The 12,382-nt window shown below is 44.0% G+C and overlaps 1 protein-coding gene across 1 annotated transcript; it reads left to right on the forward strand.

Moving 5' to 3' along the window:
• Positions 1-6,211: 6,211 nt before the first annotated feature.
• On the forward strand, positions 6,212-9,985 carry LOC143262573 (uncharacterized). The gene is made up of 7 exons (XM_076528207.1): positions 6,212-6,220; positions 6,331-6,463; positions 6,816-7,182; positions 7,313-7,347; positions 7,603-7,808; positions 7,897-8,634; positions 9,761-9,985. The coding sequence occupies exons 1-7, from the start codon at positions 6,212-6,214 to the stop codon at positions 9,983-9,985; spliced, it is 1,713 nt and encodes a 570-aa protein (XP_076384322.1).
• Positions 9,986-12,382: the final 2,397 nt, after the last annotated feature.

Raw genomic sequence — 12,382 nt, forward strand, 5'->3', positions numbered from 1 at the left:
CTACAACCGTCTAAGTGTTCGTTCCTCCACCGTGAAGTGGCATATTTGGGCCATGTTATAGGCGAAGACGGCGTAAAACCTTGCCCGAAAAAGGTAGAAGCCGTACAGAATTTTCCCCGACCAAAATCCACGAAAAACTTGCGCGAATTCTTGGGTCTGTCAGGTTACTACAGGAGATTCATCCCCAAATTCTCACAAATCTCAAAACCCCTGACGGTTTTGTTAAAAAAGAACGCGAAATTCGTGTGGAACCTAGAACAGGAAAATGCCTTTAACACCCTCCGCGAAATCCTAATAACAGAGCCACTCCTCCAATACCCGGATTTCGCTAAAGAATTCAACATAACGACGGACGCTTCTGGATTTGCCATCGGCGGAATATTGAGCCAGGGGGAAATCGGAAGGGACCGTCCAATAGCTTACGCGTCACGATTGCTACATGGTGCCGAACTAAATTACTCGACTATAGAAAAGGAGTGTTTAGCCATCATATATTGCACTCAATATTTCAGGCCATACATTTACGGCCACAAATTCAAACTTGTTACCGACCACCGCCCACTCGTGTGGATGAACTCAGTTAAGGATCCCACATCCCGATTACTGAGATGGAGATTAAAATTGGCAGAATTTGACTACACAATCTCCTACAAATCAGGCAAAGCTAACGTAAATGCAGACGCGCTTTCTCGAAACCCAGCTTCCGTACTCCCACTGTCAACAACATCAAATTCGTCAGATCCTTCCGACGCCGTAAGGAAACCCCGAAATCTTAATAAACAAGCTTATTCTCCGACTCCATCACCAACCTCTCCCTCCACCTCTGACTCCCCCTTATCATCACCATATTCTCCACCCTCCCCACACTCGTCGACTTCGCGAGAAACCTCTCCCCACGTAAGCAGCCCAGCCATCTCCCCTCCTCAGGAGAGACGACAAACTCCGAGCCCGAGTAACGACGACGAAACTGATACGGACGAAGACGAAGTTATCTTCAAAGATTACAACCCCCCAGCGTCACCCCAAAAGAGAACTATAACGCACACACGAGACAGATTAATCATGAGAAACGATAACATCGCGGCATTCGTGACCACCAGTGGCCACCCGCTGGATGTGGGCGCCATCGACCTCTTTAAAGCCGGAAAAATTCCCAAAATCTCAGACCTCACCTTGTCCCGCGCAAGAGTATTAAAACTGGGTAACAAAAGACTAATCCTACTCCCAATTAAAAATTCGCAACACCACTTGGCAACCTACGAAGACCTACTCGAACTGTCCCAATCAATACTAGATGTAGCAACAGAACTGCAGTTAGATTCCATTAGTATCTCAAAAACACAACTGGACGATATACCATGGCACACTATTTATAAATTATTAGTTAACACTTTCGCAACTACCAACACAAAAATCTTTGCATGTGGCAACGAAGTCATTATACCCAAAGAGAGTGAGCGCCTGACTATCGTGAAGGAAAACCATCTGTCCGCTTTCGCCAGACACAAGGGAATTACCAAAACCTACAGGAGAATACGGGAAAAATATTATTGGCCCACATTGAAAAAAGAGGTACAGGAATTCGTTAACGCATGCGAATCATGCCAAAAGAAAAAATTAGTAAGGAACAAAACACGACAACCCATGACTATTACGGACACACCGGGTAAATCCTTCGAGAAAATATCTATGGACATAGTCGGCCCCCTCCCCACATCACCGAAAAATCATGCTTACATCCTTACAATCCAAGATCTCCTGACCAAATACTCCATGGCCCTCCCATTACGGACAGCAACAGCAATCGAGATCGCAGACACCTTCATAAAAAATTTCATTTGTCGATTCGGCGCACCGAAAGGTATCCTAACCGACCAAGGTGCCAATTTTCTGAGTTCCCTAATGAAGAATATTGCTAAAAGATTCAAAATTGATCAATTTAAAACAACCGCGTTCAGACCCCAAGGTAATGGCTCAATCGAAAGGTCGCACCATGTATTAATCGAATACCTCAAACAATACATGTCCAAGGGCGACTGGGACGAGTGGCTCCCGCTCGCAATGTTTTCGTATAATACAAGCGTACACGAAGGTACCCTCTACACCCCACACGAACTAGTGTTCGGATCTTTGGCAAGAACTCCGTCAGCCAACTCCCTGGCTCACGACTCATCCAACGAGTCCTACGCGAGATACTTAGAAAATTTACAAATTAAAATAACAGAAACCCTGACAGACGCCAGGAACAATCTAACCGTAGCGAAAAGGAGATCGAAGGCATATTACGACAGGAGGACGAACACGCAGTCCTTTTCCGTCGGAGATAGAGTCTACCTCCTCAAGGAGCCCAAACGTGGGAAATTCGACGACGAATACGTCGGCCCCTATACCGTCTTGGAATGCATGAGTAATTGTAACGTGCGACTTAAGATAAGGAATGGTTCTCGAGTAGTACATACCGATAAGATTAAGCGCGCCCCCACACAAACACACCATGTACAAACCATAACACACTCAACCACCACCACCACCGGAAGAGCCCCACAGCAGCAGCAATATATGACCGCAGGAGAACTACAAAACCGCCACCAGTTTACTACGTGCAACGCGATCATGAAGACCTCAACCATCTGCATCATTGTCGCAATAGTGGAATCAGCCGCGGCCTTAATAGGCTGCGACTGCAACAGCCCCACGCTAAACACCTCGACAATTTCTACGATCGACAAACCCAAGTGTGAGTATACAGACACTAAACTCAACACTTCAAGCGTCCCGATCCAGCTGCTCCAACTCGTGAATTTCAAAGATGTCCCAGCATTCCAATGCAAAGTCGAAATCGACCGAACAATATACCACTGCGGGATGTACTCGCACACGTCCGTGGTTAGCAACGGAAGACAGGAATACATCCTAAACACCCCGAGGGACATTTGTAGAACGATGCACGACGCTGGAATTTTGACTCTGCCTCCCGCGGGACAAGTAATTGGTTTGGAACGAAACAGCACCACAACCCGGAGTTTCACACTAGCAGGATCGATCAAACAGGACGGTACCTGCGGCGGAACCACCTATAGTGACCCATACGGCACGTGGGACAACGTGGTGGTCCAAGCAATTGTTAAAATCACTCTGAAGACATTTAGAGCGCCCGTCAAACTTAACAGCAACCAGCTCTACCTGCCCAACGGACAACGCTGCGCCCTGAGCGAGGAATATTGTATGGACTCCGAGGATGGATACACTTACTGGACAGGCCTTCCCGAGGATCCATGCCGCACGAATAATTACAATGTCCTTTACGAAAGTAGGGCAATCAAAGCCACCACAAAAGATAACAACTTCGCCTCCATCTACACGGTGACTTCTGGCGATACAGCGTTCGCCCTGACGAGCACCGGCCGAACACAAACGTGCGGATATACGCTGATCAAGACGGAGCACCCCAAACTCCTAATTCTCGAAACATCAAAGGAAGGAAAGTTCAAAAACATAGCAAAACCCCAAGAAAATAATTTGGACATTTTTACATATGTGAACACCAAATTCGTCTATGTGGAAAAACACCTGAAATCGCAAATCGTAGCCCTCTACAAGGATATGATGAAGCAGAAATGCCAAACGGAACAACAAATACTTAAAAATATAATTTCCTTGGTACACACATCACCTGCGGAAGTGGCTGCCACAATAACCAGGGAGCCGGGATACATGGCCCTCCCTGCCGGCGAGGTTATATACATCGTCAAGTGCGTGCCGGTCCAGTGCACGCTCAGGAAAACGGACGACTGCTTCGACGAACTCCCAGTATCATATAGGAACGGTTCCTTCTTCCTGACTCCCAAAACACGAATCCTCGTGAGAACGGGAACACGAAGGACGTGCAACGAACTAATTCCACCTACCTACCGCATCCATGGCACTTGGTACAAATTCACACCGAGGCCGGTGGAAAGCGCCCCACCACCACCACTACAGCCGCTGACCACCTCGACATGGAAGTATACGGATCCATCCAATCTCGCAAGCGGAGGTATCTACACAGAAGAGGACCTCCAAAAACTCAACGAACATATAATGTTCCCGATAGAACGGACCAGGACCGTGGAAGTGGTAGTGAAGTGACCCAGAACAAAGTTCCCCTTGAGTGCGTGACAGTAAAACAAAACCCCATAAGCGAAAACCCAAGTGCAAGCGAAAACCCAAACAATTCCAAAGACTCTAAAAAGGAATCATTAGAACTGTACAACTCCCGAACACCCCAGTACGTCAGATACAAAAAGGTCGCCCAAGACCCAGAGGAAGAATAATCCCTGCGGCATTATTCTTCCTGCGAAAGGGGGGAGGTGTTACGTCTCCCGACGTTTGATTAAGGACAATTACCATATAATTACTCGAATAAATATAAAATAAGTAAATATGTATTCACCTTATCATCGTAAGAATAAGATGCACACTCAGTTACATACCCACCTTCATAAGACACTACAGAACTCTACGTTAACTACACGTCTTTATCAACCACACAGAACCCACCGAACCCCACCACACCGATAACACTAAACCGCATGAACACTAATACTTAAGTAACATTAGAACATAACTCGTGGCGTTAGACATATTCTAAGTAGCCACAATTGCGCGCGGACTGGTGTCACGTCAGTCCGCTGAACGTGGCATCCCCGCTCCGAGCGCTCCGTTGCCATGGAGACCTCCCTCCACGACGACCGAGCCTACCAAGATGGCGGCGGGATCGCAGCCGAGGAGGACCCATGCGGAGCCGAGCAGAGCAGTTCCGCATCCAACCTCTACGACTCGATTTCTGAGCTCCCAACCGGGGAGACCTTTCGGTTCCATATCCAGTCAAACTCTCCGCGATTATAACGTTAGGAATTCTATTCGTAGGAAGTAAGAACGCGCTTTGTAGTTTATATTATAATAGAATATACTATTTAGTTAGACTCAATTCAATTCATTTTCCCAACGTCCTGCATCCGGAGATCACTTCACCGAAACCCCGATCGAGCTACCAACCGCCAACGCCCAGGAAAGTCTCGACGACGCCGGGGCCTGCCAATAACCTCCCCTACACAAAATCAGGCCGAACACCGATCCAGGGGATGAGCGGAGGCAACGAGGTAAGTGCAGTGCAATCATCCCAAATAGAGCCGAGCTGACGGGTCGTGAGACCCTGTAATACGCGAACGGTACGCGTCGCGTGTGCAAAACGGTGGTTCGAAATACGTCTGTTTCCGCGGTCCGTAGAAGGGTAACATATATTTTTCGGAACGTCTACCGCGGGACGTAACACATGCCATCGTTGCAATCGTTCGTAACGTCTAAGATATTTGAATACGGTTTTCATAATTTTTCGAGCATTGTTCGACGGATTTTTATTCCATATTGTGATGTTATTTTACCCGCACGCTAGGTTTTCATACGTAGGTGCATGTGTGTTCAAACCGCGAGACTTGCTCGATTACGTGATATACAATAGTATTGATGTTTTAAAAGTAATCGTTCGTTTGAAATCGCAATGCCGTTCGAAGAGATGGTTGAAGAGGATTATTTTTAAATACCGTAAAGAAACTGATTATGTTTGCGTCGAACCAGTGTTGATACCATTATCAAAATTTGAACGGAGTATGACCAGAGGTGATTTCCTCCCTCCATTGAACAAAGTGAAGAGAAGATTGGAATATTCATTGTACAGCTACGACGACGACGACGATGATGATGATTGGGATATTCGTAAAATCAAATGGGACATTAATTTACCGACCGAGAAACTCGATGCTTTACGCGTGAAATTCATATCGAAGTATTTTTCATCGAGTGACGAAGATACGTCGTGAGCAATGGAAAGGTGGTTCGTACATTACAGAATTTGGCTTGGGGATACGTCATAATCTTATACCTGAACGATCAATTTCCGCTCGAGTGGAAAACAGTGACGGAACGTCTAATGCGAAAAGATTTGACGAGTCGCGTGAGTTTCAGCTATACGAAAAGATTTAGCCAAATTATAGTGAAATGGCCCGCGACCGATTCAGCGTCCGCGATACTACATACCATCGAGATGGGAGAGCACCGCGTGGTTGGATGTATAGTGTAGTTACGTTCGTGAGAACTGGAAACTTAACCGACGACGTGAAATCAAAATTGAAAAACTTGTTTCATAATTAATATGGATTAATATTTTCACAAGATGACGCAAGTTTGCAAGGACATGTTGAATTCGTTAACACATATGTCAAGGTTGATTCGAACTGTGGATGAGTATCGCGAATGGACGAAATCATGTATTGAATGTTTACAATGGTGTAGGAAATATATGAACATTGTGAAAAAGACGAAGCATCCATAGGTGTAAAATCGAGTTTGCTGTCGATCATGTGTCGTATGAAAACTTTGAAGATCTGGTTAGATTATCGGTTTTCATCATCACACATCATCACGCGTTGGTAGCGGTTTGTATGGAAACGTTGGCGCGAGAGCATCGACACTTCGTTGGGAGAACATCGAGTAAGCGTTTAAGAATCGTATATAAACCGGCGTTGTGATCAACGTCGAGCATGTCGATCCACGTCATTTCTTGCAACATGCGAAGCGAATAGTTACGAATTGCATTACAGAACTTTTGGACGTTCATATGTCGTTAAAAGTGAACGTAGTATTGGAGACAGAATTTGTGCTGCGCGACGAGGTTTCGGTGAAAAGTTTTAGCACGCGAAACGTGGCGTTCTTTCAATCGTCGAATCTACGTCGCTGATACGCGAAAGATGTTGTACCAACGCTTTTGACATCGATAGAAGAGTTTCAAGAACGAGACAGTGGATGGGCGTTATCGAAGATCCTGCATTTGATGGTGAATTCCAACAAGTATCAGCCGTTACAAGCAGGTTGTCAGGTATCCGTGCCTCGAACAGTGCAATTGAAGAAAGCAGTCCTCAATGTGTACAGTACCGACGACGATAATGCATGTTTCTATTGGGCAGTGGTGGCAAGACTATATCCAGCTAAAAATAATTTGAATCACACATCATCTTATCCACATTACAGCAATGTGCTCCGCACCGAGGGATTCCAACTACCGATATTGTTCAAGGACATACCAAAGTTCGAAAAAGCGAACAACGTTTCCGTGGACGGGTTCGAATGGGGAGGGGAACAAGAAAGGTGTCGGACGTAGCATTTGACCTCAAGGAAGAGGGAGAAACATTTAAATTTGCTGCTCATACACGACTCTGAAAACTTGCGCAATCATTATCTCTGTATTGGGAATTTATCTCGTCTGGTTTCATCTCAGATCAGCACGCAGCACAATAAGCATATTTGCGATCGGTAAGATCCACACATGTAAATTTTTTTCTTTCTTTTGGATGATGGTGGTGGGCGAGAAAAACTAAAAATAAAAAATGATGCTTTTTTCAGGTGTCTACATTATTTCAGATCGCAGGAAAAATTGAACATTCTCGAGATCGACTGCAGTCGAATGAATGAATGTGCTTTGAAACTTCTGACGGAAGATAATAAATAAGTGGCTGAAGTTCAAGAATTATGCGTACAAGGAACCGACACCGTTCGTTATCTACGCAGACTTGGAAAGCATGCTGGAGACGCAGAGAGATCAGGGTCATGGAGCTTACTGTAGATATCAACATCACCATGCCTTCAGCGTAGGTTATTACCTCCATTGTCGATACGACAGTTCGTTGAGCGAGTATCGGGCTTATCGTGATGAGAAAGGTTGTATCGTATGGTTTGCATCGAAGTTGCACGAGTTGAGCTGTAAATTGCAGCCGGTATTTGATCGAACGGTTCCAATGGCTCCGATGACCGCTGCGCAAATCTCAACTTTTCGTACCGCCACGCATTGTCACGTGTGCGAAGAAACACTCGGTAATGACGACGTACGTGATACCGGTGGTTTTTCACAATTTGTCCGGCTACGACACACACTTTTTCATCAAAGAATTGGCAAACGCGTTCGAAGGTAAAATAGACGCGTTACCGCTGACGAAAGAGAAGTACATTTCTTTCACGAAACACACTAAGAGGAATAACGATGTGATCAAAAAATCGTGGAAGAAGTGTATAAAGTTTCGGTTCATCGATTCGTTCAAGTTTTTGAATTCGAGTCTGGACAAGTTGTCGTCGTACTTGGACAAGAGCGATTTGCGTATCGTGAGGAGCCAATTCAATCGTCTTTCGAACGATGATTTTCATCTTCTAACCAGGAAAGGCGTTTTCCCATACGACTATGTAACGACGTGTAACAAATTAAGCGACACTTGTTTATCGCCGCGCGAAGCATTTTATAATCAGTTATGCGACAGCGAGATATCCGACGTCGACTATTGTCACGCGAACGAAGTTTGGTCACGTTTCGGTATACAAACGTTAGGACAGTATAGCGACTTGGACTTGAAATTGGATGTGTTGTTATTGGCCAACGTGTTTGAAAATTTTCGCGAAAAGTCGCTCGAGAATTATAAACTCGATCCAGCGCACTATTATACGTTGCCCGGTTTCGCGTGTGACGCGATGCTAAAATTGACGAAGGTCGAGTTGGAATTGTTCACCGACGTTGACATGCTTTTGTTCGTGGAGCGGGGAATACGAGGACTGGTATAAACAGCTCTGTATACCGCTACAGACTGGTATAAACATCTCTGTATACCGCTAAAGACTGGTAAGAAACAGCTCTGTATACCGCTACAGACTGGTATAAACAGCTCTGTATACCGCTAAAGATTGGTATAAACAGCTCTGTATACCGCTACAGACTGGTGTAAACAGCTCTGTATACCGCTACAGACTGGTAAAAGACATTCCCTGACAAGATTAGGTATGGGTCTGATAAGGAAGAAGGGTCGACGAGCGGTCAAAGGAAAGAAGAAGAAGAACGACAGTAGCTACAATATTGGAAGAATTCTACCAATTGCCAAACGAGGTGGTTTTCTACCGCTGCTGTTTCCTGCTTTGGGAGCTTTGGGAGCATTGTCAGGCGGCGCTGCTGCAGTGGCTAAAACGATAAACGAGGCGAAAGCTGCGAAGAAACAATTGGAAAAAACAGAACGACACAATTGTGCCATGGAGGGTCGTGGAGTGTATCTTGCGCCATACAAGCGTGGGAAAGGAATGAAGAAAAAAAAGGAAGACGAAAGGAAAAAGAAGATCACTCAACGACAGATCTTGAATTCAAAATTGCCTGTGGAAAATTACCACATTTTCGCGGAGTTTTCATGCTCGATGAATTGCCAAAAAAATATGCATAAATGAACGACGAATAGTCAATCTGGATAGCAGTCATGGTCCAGGAACACACTGGGTCGCATATCTAAAGCACAAGTCGCGAATCAGCTACTTCGATAGTTTTGGAAATCTTTGGCCACCATCGAATTAATTCGATACTTCGGACCGAACGTGGTAATCTCATACAATCGCAAGAATTATCAAAATTACAACGAAAGCGTATGTGGAAAATTGTGTGTAAAATTTTTGCGAGAAACTCTGACGTAGTATTTTTAATCATTCTACCACCGCCGCCGCAAGAATGTCCTCACGTTCACGTTATCGGAAAAAAGTAGCGTCTTATCGTCCGAGAACTTCCCACCTATAGATCTGAGCAATGCCAACTACGAACTGGGCCTGCTCGATTTGCAAACTCATTACACAATACCAAACATCAGTTCGAATATTGGAAACAATAAATTTTATTTCGACGACAAAGATGAGGAGATAAGCATCCCAGTATGAACTGGAGGCGATCAACGCTTACTTGAGGCGCGAGATAAGCATGCCGTATCCTGCAGCCAAAGATAAGAACGATCCGGAATACACGTTGATCATGCGAGCGAACAACAATACTCTGAAAAGCGAAATTAAAAGCGCATTTAAGATAAATTTTATGAAGCCTAATAACGTGGGTCCTATTCTAGGATTCTCTATGAATCGTGTTTTATCGCCAAACGCATAGCATATATCGGACACTCCCGTGAATATCATTAATGCGAATATTATTCGAATAGAATGCAACGTAACCACCGGTTCGTACGATAACGGGAAACTGGTTCACACGATACACGAATTCGCGCCCAACATGTCGCCAGGGTATAAAATATCGGAAACGCCGGCACGAGTCATTTACCTTCCGATCATCACACGATCAATGGATGATTTAACGATTCGCATTGTGGACCAGTCGGGACGATTAACTGATTTTCGAAACGAAGAAATCACGGTACGGTTTGGTACGGTTTCGTTCCAAAATAATAATAATAATAATAATAATAATAATAATAATAATAATAATAATAATAATAAGGAGAAGAAGAAGACGAGGAAACTAACTGCACGAAACGTTGAATATCTACAATCTTTGGGATTTGTCATCTCCGAAGCACCGATCTTCGACAATCGAATAACTAAAATCGACCTGCACACCTACAATCCGTACGCCAACACTGCGTTCGTAAACAGCGATGAGATAAGAATACCCATTCAACATCAAGACTTGTACACTCTTCCGTGTAAAAGCTTCCTATACGTGGAGGGAAGACTCAGCCTACCAGGATACCTCTAGATAACAATGCGGTAGCGTTTATGTTCGACGAGATACGTTACGAACTGAACGGAGTGGAAATCGATCGTTCCAGAAATCCCGGTACAACGACGACCTTGAAGAATTACATCAGTCTGAACATTGCGAACAACAACGCGCTGTCCAACGCGGGCTGGATATACAAAAACGATGATCGACAGAGGGAAAATGTCAACGCAACGCCTACGAATTTTCGAAATTTCAACTTTAGCGTGCCTATGAATACATTGCTAGGCTTCTGCGAAGATTACAAACGCGTTGTAATAAATGCTCGGCACGAATTGATTTTTATTCGCGCGCGCAACGACGCTAACGCACTACGAAGCTGGTCCGACAATGTGAAACCTGTCCTGGATTTGCATAAAATTCAATGAAGAATGCCGCACGTTGCTTTGGATGAAACACACAAGTTGTCGATGCTGCGTATTCTTGAGAGCGAAAGATCGATCAGCGTGAGTTTCCGATCGTGGGAACTGTACGTATCTGATGCTGCAAACAACCACGAAGCACACGTGGACGATAAAAATGGCTCCGCAAATAGAAAAACCGCCATACGTGATATTCGCGTTACAAACCGAAAGGAAAAATGATTTAAAGAAAAACGCTACCCAATTCGATTCGTGCTTCTTATCCAATATTCGACTTTACTTGAACTCGGAAATGTATCCTTACGACGATTTAAACATCGATTTCGAAAAGGATAAATACGCGCCGCTCTACGACATGTACGCGAAATTTCAAGAGTCCTATTATGGAAACGGCGAGGTGTTACTGAATACTATCGACTTTCTAATGTACGGACCGTTCGTCGTCATCGATTGCTAGCGACAAAACGAAGCGCTGAAAAATGCAAGCATCGACGTGCGAATCGAATTTGAATGTCGAAAGGATGTCCTACCTTCGACGGTTGCATACTGCCTGATTATACACGACTGCATCGTCGAGTACAACCCGTTGACGAGCATTGTCAGAAAAATTGTATAGATATGAAAAATACTATTGTAAACTAATATGATTCGAAAATATATGTACTATCATAAAAAAATGTTCTCTCTCTCTTTCACTCCCTGAACAAACCGCTAACCGAGTAGCTAATTAAACAATAAGAAATAACTATCATTTTAAAAGAAAATTTGGAAAGGATTGTGGGTATTTTAAAAAATGTATGTCAATGTGTGTTTCCTAAATACTTTTTATTACAATTTGAAATATAACCAGCATGAATGTTTTACACAAAAATATGAAAAACTTTTTATAAACTGATCTTCTTCCTCTTCTTTCAAGCCTCCTCTTCAGGATGACGCTCTTAATTAAAAAATAATCATTATTAAAAAATACATTTTAATTTTTTTAAATAACAATTATTATACACACCTCTCCTCATCTAAATATAATCGAAGATACCACACTCGTCCACGCTTCTTGGTGGTGGTCTTGAAATCATTGTAGGATCAGCACCGATCCACCAAAAATGATGTTCCGACATAGGCTTGTCGTTATACTGCCTCCGATGCAGTTCGATGTCGCATGCAAAACATGCTACAAAATCGTCCTGCCCCAGATAATAAAATCCCGCGGCCGCAAGCTCCTCCGGCTGAATAAATTCGATAGGCCAAAATTCAAAGCTTCGGAGCTTATCCTCCTCACGCCGATAATCCATCTTCCCTCTCTAAAAGAAGATGTAGTAGAAAAACAATGAAAATCATTTGCAATAAATATAAAAGAAAAAAATACCATTACCTTTTAATTTAACCAGCCATTCCCTAAAAACGG

The sequence above is a fragment of the Megalopta genalis genome, unplaced genomic scaffold, assembly GCF_051020955.1.
Source record: "Megalopta genalis isolate 19385.01 unplaced genomic scaffold, iyMegGena1_principal scaffold0153, whole genome shotgun sequence".
NCBI lineage: Eukaryota > Metazoa > Arthropoda > Insecta > Hymenoptera > Halictidae > Megalopta > Megalopta genalis.

What these genes read in the sequence shown, in the direction of transcription:
- LOC143262573 (XM_076528207.1), top strand. An exon ending in ATCATCACACATCATCACGC is followed by an intron (nt 6,464 to 6,815) that starts GTTGGTAGCGGT and finishes TGACATCGATAG; the next exon opens with AAGAGTTTCAAGAACGAGAC. An exon ending in TGGGGAGGGGAACAAGAAAG is followed by an intron (nt 7,183 to 7,312) that starts GTGTCGGACGTA and finishes GTTTCATCTCAG; the next exon opens with ATCAGCACGCAGCACAATAA.